The 26,115-nt window shown below is 45.1% G+C and overlaps 1 protein-coding gene across 1 annotated transcript; it reads right to left on the minus strand.

Moving 5' to 3' along the window:
- Positions 1 to 4,984: 4,984 nt before the first annotated feature.
- Positions 4,985 to 20,282, minus strand: Mpc1 (mitochondrial pyruvate carrier 1). Its single transcript, XM_059272861.1, has 5 exons — positions 20,095 to 20,282; positions 9,599 to 9,602; positions 6,392 to 6,488; positions 5,678 to 5,810; positions 4,985 to 5,491 (listed from the first exon to the last, which is right to left on the minus strand). Exons 1-5 carry the CDS (start codon positions 20,163 to 20,165, stop codon positions 5,467 to 5,469), a joined length of 330 nt encoding a protein of 109 aa, XP_059128844.1. The 5' UTR covers positions 20,166 to 20,282; the 3' UTR covers positions 4,985 to 5,466.
- Positions 20,283 to 26,115: the final 5,833 nt, after the last annotated feature.

Genomic DNA, 26,115 nt, shown 5'->3' on the forward strand with positions numbered 1-26,115 from the left:
CAACGGGTGAGTAGTACTTGCTACCCCAATACTGTTTTATTTTTGCTCAGAATGTCTTCACAGGTTCCTTGGGTTCTGTGTTAGTTTTGCCCACCATAACAAAACACTCAAGGCAAAAACTTAAAAGGAAGATGTTTGTTGGCTCGTGATTTTAGGTCTAGTCTGATTGGGTGGTCTCGCTTCTTTGGGCTTGTAGCGGCAAGAGAACATAAGGTGGGAAGTACATGATGGAGCAAAAGCTGCTCACCTCCTGGCAGCTGACAAGGAGTTTGGGAGAAGAAGACATCAAGATCCCAGCACTTTCAAGGGTATGCTACCGATGACTTTACTTCCTTCCAACAGACCCTACCCATTAATGGTTGCACCATCTCCTAGCAGTGACCAAGCCTTTGGGACATGTAGTGGAACATTTGACCTGGAAGTACTACCCCTAGTGAGGCTTCTGGTAACTGCCACACCTACCTATGACCTGCCCCTGGGGCAGGGCCAAGACGGGAGCCCTTCAGACCCAAGATCCAGACATGCCAGCTCTCTTGGTTCCTTGTGATCCTGGGTGTTGGATGGTAGACTGAGCCGAGTTCTCCAGAGAACCCCGCTGGACTGCACCTCACCTCTCCCGGATGCTGTAACCAACCCCTTTACTGGCTGTAAGTTACCCCCAAATAAACCTCCTTTTAACTACGTGGAGTTGCCTTGTAAATTCCCCACACTAGACATGGTCTTTGGAGAACATTGCAGATCCAAACCATATCGGGGCCTCTTCGGGCTCACTGTAGTATTCTCTTCCCACTGGCCTCCTCATCATCTGAGTGCTTCATGAATCTCTGCCACCAAATGCTAAGTTCATTTTGCATCCCTCCCTGCCCTGAATTCAGTTCTTCTCTGACAAACCCTATGGAAATTCATGTGCTCGCACATGCTCGTGGAGGCCAGAAGAGAAGATACTGGATTTCCTGGAGCTGGAGTTACAGACAGTTATGAGCCAGCACCTTCCCTCCCTCCATGGGTCCAGGGAACTGAACTGGGTTCTCTGCAAGAGCAGCAAGTGCTCTTAGCTACTGAACCATCATCTCTCTAGTCCCCAGCACTAGACCTTGTAAACTCACAAGCCCCAGTAAACTCCAGATGATCCTGTAGCTGTTCCTACCCAGGTCCCTGATGCTCGGCAGGCCTACTGTGCAGTCTTTCAACAGGAAGACCGCTGTGACTGGCATACACACCCTTGTCACATCCCCTTTCTGACTACAAAGGCAAGTCGTTCAGCTTGTTTTGTGCTCCAGCTGGAAACACTCTCCTGTGCTGCCCCTGATGTTGCAAAACTGGCCCCGATGAGAAGTTCCTCTTGAGTATGTTTTCTTGCCTACTTCCGACCTTTCCCGTTGGTAGAGTAGGCTGGTGAAAAGAGGGAGAGGATATCAGAGAGTGCAGCAGAGCGCAGTTCCAGCAGAGACAGGGAGCAGCGATGTGAACGGGGCAGCTAAGTTACAGAGTGACCTGTGCATCCATGATGGCAACAGAAGGCTGTGAAGAGCTGAAGACAAGACACTGCAGCTGTGGCTGCTGGAAGAGTTCCTTCCAAGGAGCTTTCAAGGGGGCAAAGGTCTCAGACGTCCTAGATCATCGCGCCGTGCCACCAGCTGCCACCAAGGGGTTAGGACCCCAGCACCCTGAGAGCCACTGGAGAATGGAGGACTTAGCACCAATTGTGGAACAGAGTAAACAAAAGTACACACCAGAATGGGATGAAGATCAATATGAACCTGTGACTATTAGAAGGTCCTTTCTGGGACGGGGAATAGCTCAGTGGTTAGTGCTTCTCTTGCAAGTATAAGGACCCAAGTCAGATCCTCAGAACCCATGTAAGAAAGCCTATGGTGTCATATACTTATAATTCCTGTGCTAGAGAGAGAGACAGAGAGACAGAAACAGACACACACAGAGAGCTTGCTAGTCAGTGAGCCTAGCCTTCTGAGGAACAACACTGGCTGTTGTCCCCTAACCTCCACATGCGTACTTCCCCACAGAAGTCCTTTTTGGCGCTATCTACTGCTACATAAGAAGCAGAGCACCTCTGTTGCATGAGTGTGTCTTCTGGTTTCTAACACCATCTCTCATAACCAGAGTTCCCTGGCAGTATCTACATGTCAGGAACAAGGGAAGAATAGGAATCAGGAGGAATCTTGTACCAGAAAACATGGAAGCTTTCAGAAATCAATGACTTTATGCCGAAAGGTTATCTTTTAAGGTATTCCCAGAGGCTAAAGGCATGACACTAGAGTGCTCCCCCACCCTCGCCGCACCCCTTCACAAAATAATGCTAATAGCATAGTTTGTGGGAGCCCACAGAGGTTTCCTAGTGAGAACTTACTCAGAGTCAGAGAGTCTGAGCTTGCTTTACCCAGCAGCGCTGCATAAGGAGATGATTTGAACACAGGCGTGGTTACCAGGTGTTTGGAAGGCTGTCCTGTCTCAGATGGATGGTCCTCTCAGAGCACCAGAGAATGAGCAGCTCTGCCAGGGGGCTGAAAAACAGTGAGGTTTGGTGCCTGTAGGCCATGGAATAGGTGGGTAAACTGAGGTAAGGTGATTGTGAGCTGCCTAGGTTTCATAACGAAAGGGTCAAAAGAGCCAATCCAGTATTGTTACAGCCACCCAGACCAAGGCAACATTCAGTGAGTCCCCTCTTCCAACAGCCCTTAGGGTAAAACCAGCTCTATGATTTCTAACCTTGATGGCTCCTCTCCATAGACCTCTAGTTTGTGATGCCCTGTCCCCAAGATACTAACCTGCCCAGGCCGGTCACACCTACTCACCTTCGCTTGTGACGCTGCAGTCTAGGTGTCTACCAAATGTCTTCTTAGCAATCCGATGCACTGTCACTGTCCCCAGGCATCATGTCATTGTGTTCACACCCTCATTACTGTCTGTAAACGCTTCACACTCATCTAGACAACGCCTAAGAAATCTCAGGTACAATGGAAGTCAGAAAGTCTACCCTCAGCTTAAGCTTCTGAATGACAACTGCTTTCTGAGTAAGGTGTGGAAGGGGCAGAAGAAACTGAGTGGTGTGACCTAAAGCCAGCTGAGGTCAGAGAATTATGAAACAAAAGGCCATTGATTTCTCCAGAACAGGCAGCCCATGCGGTTCGCCCCCGGGGCGGACTCCCACTGTGTGGGCTGGAGATTCTTGGTTATACAGGAAGGTTTCACAATTGTCACCTCTGCCCCAGAACTCAATACAAGAAAATTGCTACTGGAGGTGAGACCAACGTGGCACAAGAGTTTTGACAACTGAACTAGAATCCTCATAGATGTTAGTCACAACTGAGTCTATTTTGCTATTGGAAATGAAAAATATTTGTAGCCCTTATTTTTAAGAGTCATGGGATAATGTAATTTATTATTTTAAAAGTTTGTTTTTAAGGCAAAGGCAGGCAGATCTGAGTTCAAGGCCAGCCTGGTCTAGAGTGAGTTCCAGAACAGCCAGTGCTACACGGAGAAACCCTGTCTCGAAAAACCAAAAAAAGAAAAGTTCATTTAGTTGGACTTTTAATCAGTTTTAAGTCAGCCCAGCTGTTTGCAGTTGTATCCTGCAGCCTTTCCGTGAATGCCTGGCCTCTCACAATGGTGTTTTATCTGCCTCTTCTCTGACACACACCGCAGTGCTGAGGCCACACGCTGTACTGAAAAGGTCGGAAATCACATACTCTCTGATCAACTGACCAGAAATCAATCAAATGCTGTGATAATGGGCTCCACCAAATACATATATAAAAAACAGGAGCCCCCAGGGCTGGCAGAAACCATTTCCAAATCTTTTTTGTTGGTTTGGTTTGGTTTTTTAGAGACAGGATTTCTGTGTGTAGCCCTGGCTGTTCTGGAATACACTCTGAGAACCGCGCTGGCCTCAACTCAGATCCACCTGCCTCTGCCTAACCCTTAGTGCTGGGATTAAAGGTGTGTGCCAACACAGCCTGGTCTAAATCTTTTTTTTTTAATTACATCCTATATATTTATTTCATTATTTGTGGATGTGCACACACACACATACACACACTATAGCTCAAGTGTGGAAGTAGAAAACAGTTTCCAGAAATCAGTTCTTGCTACCGTGTGGGTGCCAGCAATCAAACTCAGGTCTGGCTTGACAGCAAGTACCTTTATGTGCTGAGTCTCCTCACCAGCAAAAAAATCTTTATTTCCTCATCTGGGTTTCACAAAGAACTTTTTCGTGAGAAACCTTCGCAGAACTATTGGCTTGCTTTAGGGACCCGTCTGAGTCTCATCTGCTGCTCTGCTGCTGGGTCTCTGCAGCTCTTTCTGTCTCCAGCTGGACTCTTCTTTATGGTTACCCTGGGGAGCTGGTCAGTCTTCCTGATGGAAATATGAAAAATCTTGGGCTCTCTCCTCAATGTTCAAGACTATTCAGTCAGAACTTTCCCCAAATGTTGAAAGAACAAGATTCAAATCTCTGATCCCGGGGATCAGAGGCCCGGGAAGGCCATGGCTGTAACTGCACTTTACATAATAAAGCAGATGGAACAATCTGTGGCTCCCAGTGCTGGCTCTCTGGTGTCTGTTAGAAAGGGTCTGTGACAGGCAGGCACTGGACCATTCCCAGGGGGGCCCTGGCTGTGGCTGCAGATGCAGCTTGGCAGTGGGGAGCCTAGAGTGGAGCCTCTGGCTCTGCCCGGTTATCAAGTATTTTCCAACTTCTAAACCACCATCATCCCACCCTCACCAGAAAACAGTCTACTTCTTCAGAAGACTGTGAGGCCTAAGAGTGAGAACAGGGACCCAGGCGTGTGCATTGTGAATAGCTGGGGCTGAAGGACTCTGCAAAGGACACCTCTCCGGCTCTTCATTCCCTCAGGTCACATCAACAGTTCTCAGGGAGTCCCATTTTTCTTCTGAAACTACCCTTTCAGGTGTTTAGTCCTGCAGTTTCCTAACCAACACAGCAAGATATACAGTCACACTCAAATAGCAAATATTTAAATCCTTTATTGCCATTAAGTTACAGATCTCAATCTACACACTATGGAAAACACTGGAAAGTATGTGTAGACATGTGGCCAACTGAGGGATGTACTATAGTAATTAAAGAAAGAGTCAAGAATTTGAATAAGTGCTTATAGTTATAAAATTTTGTTCCCTAGATTTTTATTACACAAATCCCAATAGATAATATACATATTACTACAGAGTACTACAGATAAAACCATCATTCAAAATTATTAAATTAGTTGCATATTTTGAACTACTCTTGATGAAGACAAATCCATTTTAGCAGTGATAAGGCAGCAAAGAGTTGGCTTGGGAACTCCCGGCTAGTCTATAATGTTGGCATGGTAATTAAAGATAGCTTTCGTGTTTTCCCCTCAGCAAGACCACGTGTGCTGATGTGATCTGTGGCTTGGCAGCAGTGGCTGGGTGCTGTCCCTTTAAGAGCTGGTCCATGCACCGCTATGCAGATGCCTTCTTACTCATCCTGGAAACAGAGAGTTCCAATGAAAAACAAATTCTCCTGCCAGCCTCAGAGGCTCAGCATGGTTTTAGAAGACACATTTCTGTAATGTGGTTTTGTAACAATGGTACATCCTATTTCACATTCATTTCTGTTTTTTAATAGAGTTTCTCACTAATTCCTCAAAACAATATATTAAAATTTGCTTACTCATAGTTGATAAGCCGTCCTCCCTGAATGAGCTGAGCTACTTCATTTGTTACATGGCAGGCAAACAGAAGCCAGTTTCGAGGTTGTACTTTGTAGGCAAATCTCATGAATGTCAAAGAATAGCAACAGAGGGCTGTAGAAACATCAAAACAAAAGAACATGAGCATCTAGGGTACCAAGCTGAAGGAAACAAGTCAATACGTCCAATGCAATCGTGAAACAAAGAACTTCTAAGCCTCTATAGAAGGCTGGGAAGCTATGGGAATACTCCACTGTGTCATGGGCATGTCTGTTGTTTATAACCTGAAAGTTTAGGAACATGCATTAGCAGGAACAAGTGGAATTCAGTTCTTGCCACTTGTACTGTGTGCTAGAGTTTTTATATCAATCCTTTGAAAGAATTGCTGCTTATACTTCCCCTTCATTTGTATGTTCAAATACTGGAGTCAAGTAAACCCTGCCAGATCAAGTTTATAATCAAATCTGTTGGCTACGAGGATGATTAGAACGACACATACTGAAACTAAGCAAACTACTTAGCAATAATTTTCACATCTCCCAAATACTTCAAATTACTCTATCTCAGAGAAAGCAGCACTCTTCGATGCCCTTATATTCTCATGTGACTTCCTAATAGCAACCATAGCATGTGGTGAGATGTATGCAGAAGCTACATCATGTGTCACGCCCTCCTTGACCTCAGTGTGTTCTTACCAAAGGTCATCCGCCCACTGATAATCTCTGGAGACTTCTTCATGTCATTGATAGCAGCAATGGGGAGACCCCAGTTGGCAACTGGGCCCCAGAAGTGCTGCAATAAATAGAGGGGAGAGAGGAGGGAGTTAGAGTGAAGCCACAGACACCTGCATTTCCACCCTTCTAACAACCACAGTCCACGACAACAAGTCTGATTGCTCACTGTGTCCCTGACTCAGTTCTTCCAAGGTGAGCCCAGCACTAAGAAGGGCCGGCTGTTTATTCCAGCTCCTCACTGGCTTCCACACTACAAGTCAGTGACCCCTGACTATGCAGCCAGAGAAGGGAAATGTTACAACTTCTGACAGTCCATCCTTACACAGTTTAAGCCTTGTTACAGCTACTGTCTACAGTATGTTTAAATCTATCAAAATGCTTGCCCTCTAATTTTCATTAAGTTACCTGTTAGTAAAATGCAGAGCATAAATTAGACACTTTTTCTGAAGAAAAGTTCACAGTAGGAAGGAAAGAATACTTTTTTAAAGATTGATTTTTTCCCCCCAAGACAGGGTTTCTCTGTGTAGCCTTGGCTGTCCTGGATCTCGCTCTGTAGCCCAGGCTGGCCTCGAACTCACAGAGATCCACCTGCCTCTGCCTCCTGAGTGCTGGATTAAAGGTGTGTGCCACCACTGTCTGGCTTGATTTTGTTTTTTTGAGATACAGTCTCACTAAGCAGTGCTGGCTACCCTGAAATTCACTGTGTAGACCAGGCTGTCACCAAATTCACAGAGATCCGCCTACTTCTGCTTGGATTAAAGGCAGGCACACTATGCTTGGCTTAAAAGATTTTCTTGAATTCTGTGTCTATGTGTTTGTGTTTGGAGGGGTATCTATAGGTCTAAGTGTAGGTGCCCTTGGAGTTGAGAAGAGGGCATCAGGTACCCTGGGAACTAGTTACAAGTAGTTGTGGGCCACCCAACGTAGGTGTTGGGAACAGAACTCAGGTTCTCTGCAAGAACAATACCCACTTTTAACTGCTGAGCCATCATCTCTTCAACTCAAGTAAAGAAATATTTTTCAGCCTGTACATGAAATATAGTAAGATCAAAGAACCTGAAAATCTACGGCCAGGGTCTCCCACATTAGGAAATTAAGATTGTTTGAAAATACTTTTTGAAGTAATACAAAAAAAAAAAAAAGTAGATCATTCTAAAACTATGCTCATCTAAAGTAACTAAAATTAAGCTGTTTAATAGCAGCTATGTCTAATTTATTCTAATTTCTGAGGCAAAAATGTACTAAGTCAATGATTTTTGTCAACTGAATTAAAATTGTTTGCATAGAGTTTGAAAACACTAAATGGTGAAAACAGCCTTCACTGGACTTCCCTCAGGGGGGATTGTGATGAATAAAGACTGAAATATATTTCTAGACTTTGCTTTGAGTAGAGGTCGTTACAATCTTAAAAACCCTCCAGGAAGTGGGAAAACAAGGGCAATACAAGAAAAATAATTTAGGGCCGCATTTGGCATGCTGGGAGAACACACTGAAATGCTAACCCAACATGCTTAAATGTTAGTTCTGAGGCTCATGCTTTGAGTAATTATGCTACAATTTCTATTCAGCCCGCATGATAAGGACTGCCCAACTCTACAGAACACGGCTTGTTGGTTTAAGGAATCTCTGGGCTTCTGTGTTGAGCAACTAGTCTTCATGCAGTCAAACCGCTATTATCTAAGTAAGCTGTTCACTGCTTATGTCCTCATTTTTGTATTTCAACAGAGATTAACTTTCAATTCTCCCGTACGCCCAGACCTTTGTAATGTGAGTCCTTCCTCCTTGATTACTCTGCTGACTTCTTCTCCTATCTGTCTCTTTATTAGATGTTGCTTCATCCTCAACTGTACTGCTTGCTCCATAACAATGTTGCTTTTCCTCTTTTCTCTCTCCAGTTGGTCTAGTTCCATCTCTTTCCCGTTAATCTCTTTCCAGTGCCCTGCACCGTATGGTTGACTTGATTTGATATTTATGACGCAGATTGTGACTTCTCTAACAAAGCCTCAAGAGTTACTCTAGGATGGGCTTACAGCCCTGTCTACCACCAGGTGTGACCTGCCTTCTGCCCAAGTAGGAACAGACAATGGAATAGATCCGAAGCTGTCTAGATGCCTGAAAGATTCCTAGTTAACGCCTAAAGAATTTCTAGTTAAATGATGGCAACTTTAAGAATAAATTTTGATTATATGACATGGAATTCTAAAAGCTAAGAAAGACACACAGAACTATAGCATTGAGCTATCTATTAAATATATTTAAATATATTCCTTACAAACGCAAGGGTGATAGGTGTGTGGTACATGCCTCTAAATCCCAGCACTCTGGCATCTATGGCAGGAAAATGGTGAGTTCAAGTCAACCTAGCCGGGTATGGCAGTACACACATTCATAGAGGCAGGGGGATCTCTGTCAGTTTGAGGCTAGCCTGGTTTAACATATCAAGCTCCAGACCAGCCAAGGCTGCTTGCTTAGTGAGACCCTGTCTCGCTAACAAAGGAAATAATTAATTAATTAATAGTAAATCAGCCTGGTCTACATGGGTCTCTGTTACCAACAAATAGACAAACACACATAAGGCAAAAATCATTTCAACAAAGAAAGCTTTTTGTTGTTGTTTGTTTTGTTTTGTTTTTCTAGACAGAGTTTCTCTGTGAAGCAGCCTTGGCAAAGAAAGCTTTTAATGCACATTTTCTATCTGGTGCAAAATTGTAATTCTCTCTTCTCTGTTCTGAAATATGTGTCTGGTCTAAGTTGCCAGAAATTGTAGTCAATTTATAGAAAAATAAGGAATTTTGTCATTAATATTTATCAGTTATATGCAAAAATGTTACTGTGCTATTTTTATTGTGGCTATAAAAAGTTCCAACAGAAACGAGCAGCATGGTGTGGGATCTGTCACACGGGAAGCAGGCCATGGAAACCACCCGGTCTGCTTCCCCTTCTCTCCCCTTCTCTTCATCAGCCGCCAGTTCTGAAGTGACTCTAGTTAACGAAGGAGTGCAGGTTCCTGTCTAAGCACAGGGGAGCTGTGGTCTCCAGAGGCGGGCCCGCCAGTGTGCTTCACTTACAGCTCACCATGGCAGTCAACCGGCCACCGCAGCATGCCCACTGTCTATAACCCCTACAGCACAGAGTCCGCAAGTGCCCAGAACGGACACGGTTTCTTACCGTACTGTTTGTGGAGGCACCAAGGTCCAGACAGGAGACATGGAGGAAACAAAACAGAAGAGAAGAATCAGATACTTCCAGGCACTTCCAGCCCATTTCAAACTCACATGCATCTAAGTTTCAGTCACATGCTAGCAACGCAGTTTGCAGTTTACATTAGGGCTGGCCAGATGGCCCAGTGGGTACAGGTGCCTGCCACCAAGTCTAACAACCGAGTTGATTCCTGGGGCCTACGTTGTAAGGAGAGAAGCGAATCCTTCACAAGTGTGCTCTGACACATGAACCTCTCCCCACATTAAATAAGTGTAAAATGATTTTTAAGGAATCATATGCAATAACAAGTGAAGTAAAATCTTCACTCTATGAAAACAAGCTTCACCTTTAGGGCTGAGCTGCCTAATAGAAGTACAATGTGAATACAACCCGGGCTGTACGTGTGACTTAAATCCATCCACAAGTCCCCTGAGGTGAAAAGAACAGAGTACGGTGGTGTGTGTCCATATTCGAGCACTCAGGTTAAAGACCATTTAATGTCACCAAGCAAGTCTGAGACTTGAACTATATAGTGAAACCCTGGTGAGTGAGTGTGTGTGAGAGTGATACAAATCATTCTTAAAGTTGTCCTAGAATATAAAAAAAATTAGTATGAACATGTCATCACTAAAATTACTAGTTAGCCATGTCACATACTTTTTTATACTCATTGTTAGAAGTCTAGTGTGATTCTACACTTAATGAACATCTCAGTTTGGACTAGCCACAGTTCAAGTGTAAGCCAGTGGCCTATGGCTTACAGTGGACAGCATAGTCTTGGAAAGTGTTGAATTTTATTATTAATGAACTTTCATTATCACATAAAGTTAGTCTCATGAAAGGCCTGTATTTTTTTATAACTGACGTATCTAAAGTGGTGCCTGGTGTGCAAAGTAATTACTGAATGAATGAAGGATGAATGAATGAATGAATGAATGAATGGTATTATTTTACGAATGTTAAATTTTTTATCTTTTAAAAAAGATTGTAAAGGGAGTCGGTGGCACACACCTTTATCCCAGCACTCAGGAGGTAGGGTCAGGTGGATCTCTGTGAGTCTGAGGCCAGCCTGGTCTACAAAAAGCGAAATTCAGGACAGGCACCAAAACTACATGGAGAAACCCTGTCTCGAAAAAAAAAAAAAATCGAAAGAAAAAAGATTTTTAAAATAAAAGTTTTGTAGGGCTGGAGGAGAGATGGCTTAGTTAAGAGCATCTAACAGAGGTCCATCTTGCAGAAGACCTACGATCAATTCCCAGAATACCTGGCAGCTTACAACTATGTATCCCTCCGGTTCCACGGGCTCCTATGCTTCTTTTTGCCTCTGTGGGCACTTGCATACAAGTGCAGATATGCAGGCTCACAAACATACCCATTAAAAGGTCTTTTAAAAACAAAACACAGAAATCTGAAAAGTGAGCTAGAGAGATGGCTCAGCTATTCTAGAGAACTGAGTTTGGTTGGGCAGCAGCTCATAACTAACTACTGATAATTCTAATTCCAGATGAGCTAACACCCTCTTATGGCCTCTACAAGCAGCCACACATTTAGTATACACCCATACAGACCCATATTTAATAAGACAATTTAAAAATAGAGTCATAGCCGGGCCGTGGTGGCGCATGCCTTTAATCCCAGCACTCGGGAGGCAGAGCCAGGCGGATCTCTGTGAGTTTAAGGCCAGCCTGGGCTACCAAGTGAGTTCCAGGAAAGGCGCAAAGCTACACAGAGAAACCCTGTCTCGAAAAAATAAATAAATAAATAAATAAATAAATAAATAAATAAATAAATAAATAAATAAAATAGAGTCATATTTCATGCTCTAGGCACATACAATTTGTGTTCTGTTTAAAAACTATGAAAAGCATATTTGTGCAGGGCTACACTAGAAAAAAAATACCTCCCCCATTATGTAACAGTACACGTCCAGACAAAGGTAAACTTGTAAGCAACACACAAATCACAACGTGACCTTGGTGGAATAGTGGCAAGCCTGGCTACTTTTAACTATAGCTTGGGGCAGTAATGTAAATCATGTGGAAAATACGTTTGATTTTCTCTTTGTGTGGTCATCTGCTGTATTTCGGTTGAACATGAAAAACTGCGTTTGGATTGACACAGTGAACTCCAACTGTCATGGTAGAGAAACTATATTCTCTGGGCTGGATGAGCATGTGCCACATTGACACACTAGACAAGGTCACCGGTGGTTCTGCTGCCGTAAAACCCTGGACTCTGCCTTCTCTTCCTCTCTTGCTCTTAACCCCTGGAAACCTCAGATCTTTTACCTGATTCTGTAACTCTGCCTTTCCCAGAATGTCACAGAGTTGGAATCTGTCCTAGTTTGTTCTGTTGCTGTGATGAAGACCAGAGCCAAAAGCAATTTGGAGAGGAAAAGGTTTATTTATATTATGGCCTACAAGCCATCATAAGGGGAAGTCAGAGCAAAAACTCTGGAGGCAGGAGCCAAAGCAGAAGCCCTGGAACACTGGTTACTGGCTAGCCCTCCATGGCCTGCTCAGCCTGCTTCCTTACACAGCCTGGGACCATGTACCCTGAGGTAGGTAGCACTGCCCACAGTGGGCTGAGCCCTCCAGTCTGAATCAATAATCAAGAAAATAGCCCACAGGCCAGTCTGATAGGGAGAATTCTTCAAATGAAGTTCCCTCTTCCCAGATGACCCCAGTTTGTGTTAAGTTAGGCCTGACTAGGGGTCCCAACAGATCAGATTTGGCTACTCGTGGCACTGTTAGGAGGTGTGGCCATGTGGAGTAGGTGTGGTCTTGTTGGAGGAAGTGTGTCACTGTGGGGGTGGGCTTTGGGGTCTCTTTTGCTCAAGCTTTGCTCAGTGTGACACTCAGGCCACTTCCTGTTCCATGTCTGCCTGCACGCTGCCATGCTCTCTGCCATGACAATGGACTGAACCTCTGAACTGTAAGCCACCACCTCAGTTAAATGTGTTCTTTATAAGAGCTGCCGTGGTCATGGTGTCTCTTCACAGCAACAGAAACCCTAACTAAGGCACAGCTCCAAGTCCAATCAAAGGCATGGCTGTGAAGCAGGTTACTCGATATGGCCACACAGGAGGAGCAGGGGACTCTCATTCTACAGGCTACCGTCAAGGTGCTGGCAACAGCTTATAGATTACTATAGTATATAAATAACAGATTGCATTGGGGAAGGGACAAGAGCAGGGACAAGGTGTATGCACAGCAAGCAGTGGTCAGCTGTGTTCTGGGTGATCGTTTTTCTCAGCTCTGGTTCTGTGTGGTCCTGCTGTGGAAAATTACAGTGTGTGTCGGGGGGCGGGAGGTGTTCAGCTCTTGCTGTGAAATAATTTCTTCATTTGACGGGGAGCTTCAGTTTCATCATTGAGTGATCTGCCTGCAAGTCTTACTGTTCCTGGAATTTTGAAAATACCTTAGCTACCCTGATCTTGGTGTCCTCAGACTTCAGACGGGAAGAAAGACTAGGTTACTTCAGGATGAATCAGCTTTGTAGTACCAGTTTTAGACTAACACTCCTTAAATAATTAACATGTTTACTTGCAGAGCTGGGCAGGAATCTGACCTCCAGTTTAAGGTAGTAGAGACGATAGATGCAAAATGAAGGCAAAGATGCTTTTCTGTGTGGACATGTTTATGTGCGCACATGTGTAGGCCAGAAGACACCCTCAGCTGCTACTCTTGTCAGGTCTACCCATCTTAGTTTTTGTTTGTTTACATCGGTCTGGAGTTTGCAAAGCAGACTAGGTATACTGGCCAGCAAACCCAGGCTTCTGCCTGTCTCCACGGCCCCAGTGCTGGAGTAACCGTGTGCCACCACTCCCAGCCTCATCCTCCCTTTTGAGACAGGGTCTCATTGTGTATCCCTGGCTGGTTAGAATTCACAGTTGATATGTAGACCAGGCTAGCTCTGAACTTGAAGAGACCCACCTGCCTCTGTGCTAGGTTTAAGGGAGTATGCCTCCACTCCTGATTTCATGTCAGCTCTTTTTAACACGTTTCTAGAGATCAAATTTGTCTTAGTTAGCACTTGTATTATTGTAATAATAAGTGATAAAACACCATGACCAAAAGGCAACTTGGGAAGGAAAGGATTTATTTCAAGTACACTTCCAGGTAATGGTCCATCATCTGAGGCAATTAGGATAGGAACTCAAGTAAAGCCAGAACCTTTAGTAAAGGTAAATTAAGGGAGAAGCTGATGCAAAAGCCATGAAGGAGTGCTGCTTATTAGCTTGTTTCCTCTGGCTTGCTCAGCCTGCTCGAATCCAGGACCACCAGCCCCATCACCAACAAGGAGCTGGGCCCTCCTGCATCAATCACTAAGAAACTGCTGTACAGGCCTGGCTACAGGCTGGTTTTATGGAGACATTTTCTCAATCAAGGTTCCCTCCTCTCAGAAGACTCTAGCTTCCATCAAGTTAACATAAAAACTAGCCAGCACAAAACAGAACTATCACCCCAGGCAAATGCTAAGCTTTAGTCCTGCTTTGAGTTGCCCACCAGACATCCTTTTGCAGGCGAAGAGCTTTTGACAAAAGAAGCCTGAATCCTGATTACAGAAACTTCTACTATTTGCTGTTTTCAAGTTATTTCATTTAGTAATGTGAGCTTAAGTTCCCTTCATATGTTTTCATGATTTTGTAGCTCATTTCCTTTTGGTCCTGAGCAATATTCTACTGTCTGGATGTATTAATCACTCACCCACTGAAAGACAACTTGTTTGATGGGCAATTATGCATAGAGCTGCTATAAATAGCCGTACGTTGGTTCCTGGGTGGAAATGAATTTTCAAGCTGTTTATATCAGGTGGTATGACATCAGATATATAATAGGAGCAGGTCAAGCTTTGCAAGAAAGGCTGAACTATCCTCCAGAGCGGCTGTACCATTTGTGTTCCCACCAGCAGCGAAGAGATCCCCTGGCTCCAAAGCAGCTGCAGTGCTGCCAGTGCTGCATGTGGGCGATCACAGTAGGTGTTCTGTTACATTTCACTGACTTAATGTGCACTTCCTTCTATGGTAACGCAGGCCGAGGAGCAACTTTCATACGCTTACTTGCTGTCTGTGTGCCCTTATGTGATCTGTTATGACCTTCATCCTGCTTCAGTTTAGTTATCTCAGGAACTCGGTCTATTTCAGGTAATGGTTAGCGTTTTCAAATACTTTTAACATTGTTGTCTGAGACAGGGTCTCCTTGTGTAGCCCAGGCTGGTTTGCCTCCACATCCTGAGTTGGCATTTACAGGCATGAACCACCACGTCCAGATGATCCATTCTTTCTCTCATGGATCATGACTTAGGAGCTGTATCTAAGTCATTGCCAACCCCAGATCACTTACATTTTTCTCCCACATCCTATAGTTTGCACTTTATGTTTAGATCTACAAATGTAAATTGAGTAAATTTTTTGTTAAAGACATAGGATGTGTCTAAATGTTTTGTTTTGTTTAATGTGGATGGCCAGTTGCTCGGTGCCATTATTTTGTCTTTGACCCTTGGCCAAAGTTCACTTGGCTGTACTTATGTGTGTTTACTTACGACCTGTCTAGTCTGCGCCATTGACCTATTTGTTTATCCCTGTGTTAGTAGCACAGGTTTGATTACTGTAGCTTTACAGTAAATTGTAAAACTGGGTAGTATCAGCCTTCCAACTTTGTTCTCCCTCAGTACTGTCCTGCTTACATTGGGTCTACTGTCTCTCCATATAAACTACTTATCTACTAATTCATTCTTATTTCAAATTATATGAAGTCCAGAATCTATTTCCTGATACCCACAAAATCATTTTGTGGTAGTTTGACTGGTACTGCACTGATTCTCTAAGTTAAGCGGGAAGAATGGTTATCTTGAAGATCTAGAGTCTTTCCATCAATGGACTTGGAGTAGCTCCTCTCCGATACTTAGTTCTTTGATTATCTTTTAAAGTTGTTTTCTTAGATAGCTCTTACATATAATTTTGCTAGATTTTTTTGTATCTACATCTATTTCATTTAGGGATAGGGATGTAGCTTAGTGATGGAATGTGTGTTTAACATGCACAAGGCCCTGGATTCAATCCCCAGCACCCAAAACAAAATAAGACTCCAGCATTTGAATGTGATAATGTAAATGACATTGTATTTTAATTTCAAATTGCATTTATTAGTTGAAAGTGAATAGGAAAGCAATAGACTTTTATATATTAACATTGTACCCTAATCCTTGCTATAATCACTTGTTAGTTCCATAAAGTTTTGGTCCTTTGGGATTGTCTACATAGTTTTTAAGTTTTGTTGCTTTCTTCCCAGTATGACATTTATCTTTTTTTTCATAACCGCATTAGTCAGAACTTATTTGATGTTAAAAAATAGTACTAGGGGCATCTTTGTCTTGGTTCTGATCTTAGTGAGAGTTAAGCTTCTCATTATTTGATATACATACATATATACACAATATATAATATATATCTATTTCTTGTGGAGTCAACAACTGCCTATTATACTGTTCATTCTATACTGAGAAACACAGTAAGCACTACGAATTTAATCAAGTGATGCTTCTATTACTCAATTACAAGTTTGATGACATAGAATGATAAAGACAACTACCATGGGATGTGCTTATCTTTGTCTTTCCCTTATTCTGAGTAGTGACTGGCTGGCTCAGAGTTCTTTCCTATGATCATTTTTATTTTCCAGCGTCTGATGAGTCTGCTGACTTTAGTTTCTTTGGGACTGATAGGTTTTGCTACATTTCTTTGAAAACACTGAGAGCAATTTAAGGAACATAGTTTACTATAAACTCACTTAAATTTTTTCATTTATTTTACATCCTGATCACATGGGATGAGATTTTTAAGGTTGTCTGGATTATAATTCTGTATTTTGCTAAAAATGCTCACCTATATTTCAATTATTTTCACAAAACTTTATCTATTATTTTAGTTGTAATGTAACAATTAGAACCTGTGTTAAATGATAGTAAAGACCCCTGTAAACTGGATAAACTGGACTTTCCAGTTATCAAGAGACTCATAGCTAGGTCTCAACATTTTCATCTTCATTAATTCTGAAGGTCAATAATAGAACAAGAAGTGCTGAGAGAGTCCAAAGGCAGAATGTGAGAAATAGTGTTGCAGAGAGAAGGTGGCGGGGCAGAAGGTACCAGGCTGGGTGTGGAGGTGCACACCTTTACTCCCAGCACTTAGGAGGCAGAGGCAGGCAGGTCTCTGTTGGTTCAAGTTCTCCCAGAGTTCCAGGCCAGCCATGGTCACATGAGGCGGGCGAGCTTGCCTCAACCTCTACCCCCACCTCTCCCAAAACAACCTGCTCTCTTCCAAAACCATTTCCATACATCACTCTTCCTGAAGTCTTAAGCTGACAATCTTCTTTTGGCTTCACAAGTTGAGCGTTCAGAGGACCTCAAGTTTTCTGCTTGGTCTAAATGTCAGTTTTCTCAAGTTGCAGGTGAAATGCTCAGTTATTTCCACTCTAATATTCTATGTCGGAAACATTCCCTTTATTTCCACTACAACTTTTCATTTTTTTTTTCATTTAGGTAGACAATATAAACTCTTAAAGCTTTCCTGGGAATGCAGAAGTCAACTTAGAATACAACACCTTATTAACTTAAGAATATTCACTGCCAACATCTCACTAATCCCAGAGTTGTAAGCATGCTGAATGGCTCTCTCCCTCTCTCTCTCTTTCTTTCTCTCTCTCTCTCTCTCTCTCTCTCTCTCTCTCTCTCTCTCTCTCTCTCTCTCTCTCTCTCTCTGTGTGTACACAGTCACCTCTGCTCTTATATATAAACTTGAAAATAAACCTCTAAAATAAATCTGTACACGTGCTGATTTCCTCAGTCCTTAAAATACAAGTCTTACCTGACTGCTCATTCTAATTTAACCAAAAATCTAAGAGGAATGAGAGAGTGAAAAAAAAGGGCTATTTTGTTTTATCCTGTCAGTAAGGTACATAAGGAAATAGTTTCTTAAGAAAAAAAACTTTGCAGCCAGGTGTGGTGGTGGCACACGCCTTTAATCCCAACATTCAGGAAGCAGAGGCAGATAAATCTCGGCCTAGTCTACATCGTGAATTCCAGGACAGCCAGAGATATGTAGAGACCCTGTTTCAAAAACAAAACAACTAAAAATAAAAATAAAACAGAGGTTGGAGAGGTGACTCAGCAGTTAAGAGTGCAACTGCTCTTACAAAAGACCTGGGTTCCATTGCCAGCACCAACGTGGCAGCTCATAACTGTCTGTAAAGCTAGCCCAGGGTATCTGATGCCTCTTCTCACCTCCATAGGTACATATACTCAGGCACATATCAAACACATAAATTAGAAAAAGAAATTGGAGGGCTGGGGTATAACTTAGTAGTACACCTTGTAGGGCTTACAAAAGGCACAAGTCCCGACTTTGGGCCTCAATATTCAAAAAGAAAGAAAAAGAAAAAAAAAAGAGAACTATTAAGAAAATACTGAACTAGAAATCTAGAAAGTTCTTGATCTGCAATTATTATGGAAAACCAAGTCTGGCAACGTGGTTACTCTGGAGGTTGGAGGTGCTCAATTGAGTCTAGGCATTGAAGGCTAGTCCCAGGAAAAGAGAACCTCCTCTCCAAGGAAAAGACATCCTTATCAAGGTGAGTAAGGAGAGTTAGAGACATCCAAGGCATCAAACATATAATATTACAATAAAAAATCATGGTATGTTTGTCAAGCATTGCAGCTACTAAAGCATAAAACTAATCTTCACAAAGCTAGGAGGCAGCAAGACCAGCTTGCCTAGCACCAATCCAAGAAGCCCTGGGCTTCACACCCAGTACCACATAAACCAGGTGTGGTGGCACATGCCTGCCATTCCAGCACTCAGGAGGCAGAGGCAAAAGGATCACAAATTCAAGATTATCCTCAGCTATATAGGGAGCTGGGAGGCTAGCCTGCATTAAATGAGACCCTGTCTCAAAAAAAGAAAAACATTGTTTTTCTAATTCTAGAAAGGCTTCAGTTCAGAAAATCTGAATAGTCAGCAGGCTGTAAACTCATGCAGATCTTTAGTTGGCAACGGATGTAAATAAGGCATGTATAAGTCATTAATAAAACACAAAGGACTAGAACCTTATATGTACAGAGCCATAATTAGATTTTTCTATGTATGATTTATTCTCCCTTCCTAAAGTAAAGCCAAGTTGTTGAGTGGGTGGCATCTAGAAGAAATAACTGAGAATATATATCACCATGGTAAGTTCTAGAAAGAAAAGTATTTTTTCCCTAGGGGAGAAAAAGCTAAAATTAAGTTTGCATTCAACACTTTACCTCTTTACTACACTATTAACTATTAAAAAGAAATGCTAAAAAGCAGACTTCCACTTACCTAGGTTTTAAATATCACAAGAAAATAAAATTATGCTTGGAAATATTCTAAAACTGTTTCTAAGTTTTATGAAATGCTTATACATAGAAGCAGGCAGCAGAAGACTTTACGTGAAAATGAATTCTAGAAAGTGCCTCTTCGATCTCTCAAGGTCAAGCCCCCCAGTCACACCGCTGCAGGGAAAAGCCCGCTCTCAGACTGCTTGGCTGCCACTGACAGACACTGGTCGGTCCTGCCCCACCCCCCCTGCAAGTCCTGTACCTTAAAGATGGCAAACGGAAAAACGACCTCGACGCAGCGGCGAACTCTAGCTCCCAGGACCCAGCTCCGCGCGTCCGGGAACATTCCAACACTGCTCTCGCCAAGTCCCAGGCCCGTGACGAAGGGGACACCAGGAGGGAGGTGGTGGCTGTCACCCAGTGTCCCCGCGTCAACCCACGCAAGGGCACCTCGACTGCCTGCCCAGGAGCGGCGCTCGCCCGGTCATGGTCACGAGCGGGAGCGGCGTCCCTCCAGTCACCTTACGTTCCCTGTCACCTGCCATTCCCTAGGTCGCCCTGCCCGGGAGCGCCGTCCCCTTGGTCACCTGCCATCCCCTTGGTCGCCTGCCGTCCCCTTGGTCACGGGTGGGACCAGCGTCCCCTCGGTCACCTGCTGTCCCCTTAGACACGGGTGGGAGCACCGTCCCCCTCGGTCACCTGCAGTCGCCCCCTTGGTCACGGGTGGGAACAGCGTCCCCTCGGTCACCTGCAGCCGCCCCCTTGGTCACGGTGGGAGCACCGTCCCCCTCGGTCACCTGCAGCCGCCCCCTTGGTCACGGTGGGAGCACCGTCCCCTCGGTCACCTGCAGCCGCCCCCTTGGTCACGGTGGGAGCACCGTCCCCCTCGGTCACCTGCAGCCGCCCCCTTGGTCACGGTGGGAGCACCGTCCCCCTCGGTCACCTGCAGCCGCCCCCTTGGTCACGGGAGGGAGCAGCGTCCCTTCGGTCACGGGTGGGAGCCCGGTCCGCTTGCCCGCGCGCGGCTCTCCCACCTTGGCACCGCGCCACACAGGGCTGTCCCGTGGCGGGGCGGCTCCCCACGGCCCTTCCCCGACGCTCACCTCATGAGATAGTCCCGGAAATCCTTGCTCCGGACATAGTCCGCCGCTTTGCGCACCAGCGTCCCAGCCATGGCCCTGCGGTTGGTTCGCGGTGCAGCCGCTCTCGGGACAGATGACACACCAGCGTCGACCGGGCAGCGGCCCTCGGTCTTCTCACCCTGCGCCCGCCTCACGACACCCGGATACGCCTTACGGCCGCCCAGCGCCCCGCCAATGAGGGCGAGCCAGGCTGGAGCGCGCGGCCGGGATTGGCTGGCGCGGCCGACACACCTCCCGCCTGCCCTCCGGGCTGCGCGCGCCCGCGGCTGCGGTCGTAAAAGGGCCCCCCGGCGGCGAGCGCAGGCTGACGGTTGCTAGGGACTGTAAGGGTGACACGTCTCTGTCCCCGGGCCTGCGTGGGCCTAGGGGGGACACGGCGGGTAGGTCGGGCTCCCGTCGTCCTGCTCCCGTCCCTTTGCCCCGCCGGCGACGGCAGAGAGGCAGTGAGATCCTGCAAGCCGGCGGCAACCGGCTCGGGATGGAGTCACCCGGAGCAGAGGAGGAAGGCAGTTAAAAATAGCAGGAAGCCTCAGTCTCCAGAAGTGTGTGGCTGCTGCCCACGTGTGGAAAGTGAAGGTTACGTAAGTCCCCTCCGTGTGCACGCTGGAGGAGCGTTAGCTGGGACACCCGCCCGAGCCGGTGTCGAGGCTCAGAGCCGCGCCCCCGGACGTGGCGGGTGCAGGAGTGCAGAGCGAGTTGAGCTGAAGGAAATGAAAAGGCCTGGGTACGTTTGCTCCTGTCACTACCACCTCCCCTAAACAAAGGAACGGCGCCCCGATCTCCTCCGCTTTAAACCGGATAGCACAAAGAACACAGCTGCCTTCGATCCTCACCCTAAAATCTCATTGTCTCAGGAGACAGGGCCGCTCCCAGCCACACCTGAGTGGACCTCCCATACGAGCTAGTTAATGCCTGTTCCCTGATTCAAGTGCCAGTCTCTTCCTCTCTATAGGGGCTGGGACTATTACACCGAAGGTAGCATTCTTGCCTGGTATGCGTGGGAAACCCTGACTGGGTTCCATCTCCAGTAAGGCACAAACCAGGCGGGGTGGTGAATTTGGGAGGTGGAGGCAGTATGATCAGAAGTTCAAGGTCACCACTGCCTGAGTCTTCAGGGTGGAGAATTGGGATGAATGCTGTTAAGCAAATGGTAATCTCACTTCTGTGACTTACCCCTTCTGCATATAGTAAATGTGTGCGCCCTTTCTAAGATTTAACTTTTGTCAGTTTATCCTAACAACCTTCTGAGAATGGAGGAGACTATCTTCCTTACAAAAAGTACAACTGGAAGCTGGGTGTGGTGGCACATGCTTTTGATCCTAGCGCTCAGGCAGAGGCAAGAGGAGGACCTGAGTTTGAGCCAGCCTGGTCTACAGAGCTAGCTCCAGGACAGCCAGGGCTACTCAGGGAAATCCTCCCTTTTTTTTTTTCTCGTTTTTCCGAGACAGGGTTTCTCTGTGTAGCTTTGTGCCTTTCCTGGATCTCGCTTTGTAAACCAGGCTGGCCCCGAACTCACAGAGATCTGCCTGCCTCTGCCTCCCGAGGTGCTGGGATTAAAGGCGTTCGCCACCACCCGGCTGGAAATCCTCCCTTTTAACTACGTGGAGTTGCCTTAATAATTTCACCAATACCTGTCTCAAAAAAAAAAAAAAAAAAGAGGAGGAGGAGGAGGAGGAAAGAAAAACAAAAAACAAAAACACAATTTGGGGATTACACCCCAAAGCAACCGAAATTGAGTCATTTAGAATGCTTTCTGGGGAACACGGGCTTTGGAACGCATTGGCAGAAATGGATATAGGAAGATAAACCAAGCACTCAAGGGAATATATATATTAGTATTAACAGTGGGCATGCCCTTTGACCCAGCAAGTCCCTTTCTAGAGCTGACCTTTAACAGGCTAGTTTGTGCACCTTGTTTTAGTATGAAAGCAATCCTCAAGGAGGGTTAAACATATCACAATACACGTCTTTAACAGATTATATGATATTCAGGGTAAGTTCTGGCATGTGTGGTGGCACATACCTAATTCCAGCAGGTGAGAGGTGGAGAAAGGAGTTCCAGGAGTTCAACGCTGGCCTGGGCTACAGGACACCCTGTCTAAAATAACTAAACAGTCGTAAGCCAGACCTGGTGGTTCACACCTTTAGTCCTAGCACTCGGGAGGCAGAGATGGATCTCTGGGACTCCTGAGGCCAGCCTGGTCTATATAGTGACTAGCCAAGGCTACATAGTGAAATCCATAGTGAGAAAAAAAGAAAAGAAAAAACAGTAGTTATTTATGTTCTGGTGTTAAATAATTATATTTATTTGCAAGAAAAAAAGATAGGGAATACTGTGTAAAGTATGCTACTCATTTGTGCATAGGGATGTGTGTGCAAAGATACTGGAACAACATTGTCAGTAGCTGTCCCTAAGTATGACTAATGGGACATGAGATGGAGAAAAAGCAATTTCATTTTTTACTGTGTAGCCCTGGCTGATCTGGAACTCATGACAATCCTCCTGTTCATCTTCTGTTAAAAAATTTTATTGTATTCTTCGTTTGGTGGCGTGCCTCTTTAATCCCAGTACTCAGGAGGCAGAGGCAGGCAGATCTCTGAGTCTGAGACCAGCCTGGCTACACAGTGAGTTTCAGGACAGCCAGAACTTTATGGTGAGACCCTATCTCATAAATAAAGGTTTTATTGTATGGGTGACATAATGCTAACTTCTGAGTGATTTGTAGATTTAGAAACACATCTGAGAGACATAGGATGTAAAAGATGGGAAATCAGTTCACAAACGGTAGTCAGGAACATTGTAAGGCACAGCTGTAAAATTCTAGGAAGCTTTGTGGTTGAGTAATGATACCTACCATGACCAAGAAAGTTGTGCAATAGCCTGTACCTGTACATGTCTACACCGGCATGAACAAAGGTACCCTTTGTGGATGGAGAAAGATGCTCCCAGAGCCCTATGGTTATTGATTGAGAATCCCAGAGCTAGGGGTGGGTTACCTCCCTATGAGCTGGTGACCAGGGAGGCCCTCGATGTTCCAAAACTGATAAAGGCTCTTGCCACTGGTGTTGGTTGCATGCCAAAACTAGATGGTAAAGCCCAGTTGCTAAAGACACCACACACTTTGGTTGTAGGACGTGGAGAGATCAGGCTGGGACTGAACTACAAGTGTCCCCTGTCTGCTGACTGGCTTTTGTAGTCCTGGAAGTTGTGCTGAAGACTGCTAGAGAGAGCTACAGCCCAAGTTCTACTCAGCTGCGGGCCCTGCATGCTGCACTGTGAAAGTGCCAGGCAAGAAATGCCATCCAGTGTATAGTGAAATGAATTTTAATGGGCACAACCAGCTTTCTGATTGGACTTAAGGACCATGTCTCAGGGAAATTCACTCCTGGTGAAATTTATGTCTGGTAAGCTCCGACAAAAACATATGGCTGGGAGTCATAGTGTGCTGGATAGTTTTATGTCAACTTGACACAAGCTAAAGTCATTTGAGAGAAGGGAACCTCAATTGAGAAAATGTCTCCATAAGACTGGGTTGTAGGCAAGGTTGTAGGATATTTTCTTAATTAGTGATTGATTGGGAGGGCCCAGCTCATTGTGGGTGGTACCATCTCTGGGCTGCTGGTCCTGGGTTCTATAAGAAAACAGGTTGAGCAAGCCATGAGGAACAAGCCAGTAAGCGGCTCCCCCCATAGCCTCTGCATCAGCTCCTGCCTCCAGGCTCCTGCCCTGCTTGAGTTCCTGTCCTGACTTCTTTCAATGATGAACAGTGATGTGGAAGTATAGGCCAAATAAACCCTTTCCTCCTCAATGTGTTTTTGGTCATGGTGCTTCATCACAGCAATAGAAATTCTAACAAAGACACATAGGATTCAATGGGGGAAGTGACTGAGATTCTTTTATCAGTATAGGTACAGGGCAGAGAGAATGCTGGGAGGAAGAAGGGTGAAGTCACAGGAGTCTGATGAGACGCAGGAGAGCATGCCTTCCTGAAAGAAGGTACTGCCATGTGGCAGAGGGTACATAAGAAATATGGGTCAATTTAAGTTGTAAGAGCTATTTAGTAACAAGCATAAGCTATAGGCCAAGCATTTATAATTAAGTCTCTGTGTGGTTATTTGGGCACCGGCTGAAAGTCCACCTACAGTAGCTCACTACAGAGAGCCACACTGGAGATGGTATGGGCCACAGAGCATCTAGCTCCTGCCCAGTAGAGTTTGAAGAAACACTACAGAGGCCTTTGTCCTACTGTCCCATTGCTACCTCTGAAACAATATCAGGACATGTTTTCTACTCAGGGCTTCTGGACCTTGAAGCTTTCCATTAGCTCACACCCATGGAGAACAGTGACATGGAATGTTGAAGTAAAGGAATAGAATCAGGAAGTCCCACTCTATTAAAGATCTTGACTGGAACGTGAACCTAGCTTTCCTGGATTCCAAAAGCCACACTTTCCACTGATGAAGAAAGAATTTCCCTTGTGTTAACATACATCTGTATGTATTTGTAGGATTTGGGCAGTTAAGTCTAAAGCCTAAGATAATGTGATAGCAGGCACACTGCTGATAATTTTCTGGAAGTTTAGAAGGCCAACTCCATATGCTCTTGCATGTTTGGACAGTGTGTGGAAGGTACAAAGGCAAATGAACCCATCGCTGGCTACTTTGAGCCCAGTGTGCAGGTTGAGTTTGAAAAGTCAGAAGGCAGTCCACCTCCTGAGCCCACGGATGCTCTAAATACATACTCTGTCACTGAGCTACATCCCAACCTCAGCATCTCCATATATGTATCCAATGTTTAACGGTCAGATCAGGATCACTGGCATATCCGTCACTCAAATACTCATCAGTTCTTTATTTTGGACCCTGAGAACAAGTGTCTTGGTGCATCCCAGCACTGAGAAGGCAGAATCAGAACTCCATAAAATTGAGGTCAATCAGGTTTATATGGTGAGCTTTGGGCCAGCCAGTGCAGCATGAACTACAGTTTTTATGGTGCACAAGCTACAGCTTGGTGCCTAGTGTATTACTTCTGTCATTGCTATGGCAAAATACCTCACATTTTGGCTCATGATTTTGGCACAGAGTCTCCATAGCAGGGGAGGCATGTAGCAGAGGCTCCTCGCATGGCTGTGGACTGGAACCAGGACCAGGCTGTAAGTCAAAGGCCTCCAAGCAGAGATACTCATCTGTGGCACCCAGGCCCTGACACCTGGATGTTTTGTAAATGCCCCAACACATCATCACCAGCCCTGGAGATCAGGCTTCAAACTATGATCCTATAGGAGACATTTGGACATTTCACATTCAAACCATAACACCTAGCATGTGGGCTCTGGCTTTGATCTCCAGCACACACAAAAAGAATGTTGAACTGAAAAAAATAAAAATAGCTTGCCAGGCTCAGTGCCACAGGCCTGTTACTACAGCACATAGGAAGCAGACACTGAAAGATTGCAAGTTTGAGGTCAGTTTTGAGTTACATAGGGAGTTCCAGCCCAGCTTAGTCTATACAGCAGAACCCTGTCCCAAACATCTCTTATGGCTTACCTGCAGGCCCATGCTATGGGTTTTCCTTTGTCTACACAGCATATTCATCATGGTCTCGCTAATTCCCTCATGGTGTTGCTATGTATTCCCACCCTTTGACCAGGCTGCTGCTGAAGCAAGTGTACCTCCGTTCTCCTTCGTCTTCACCTTTTTATTTTCAGTTTTTGATGTTTGAGGCGGGTTCTTACTGAACAGCCAGCTAGAGACCCACAGTCCTTCTGCTGGGATGACAGCAGTGCTGGGATTACAGGCCTGAGCAACCACACCTTGTGCATTTTCTGTCCTATCAATCAGGAAGAGGGGTGAGGCTGAGGGGTTCCAAGTCTGAGCTAAACCCTTCACTCTCCAGCTCAGCTCTTATCCAAGCATCGTGTGGAGCTGAGGATGGTGAAAATCTACTGTCTGCCTGGCAGTGTTGTTGGTACTGTAGCCGAG

This window comes from Peromyscus eremicus, chromosome 8b (genome assembly GCF_949786415.1).
Source record: "Peromyscus eremicus chromosome 8b, PerEre_H2_v1, whole genome shotgun sequence".
NCBI lineage: Eukaryota > Metazoa > Chordata > Mammalia > Rodentia > Cricetidae > Peromyscus > Peromyscus eremicus.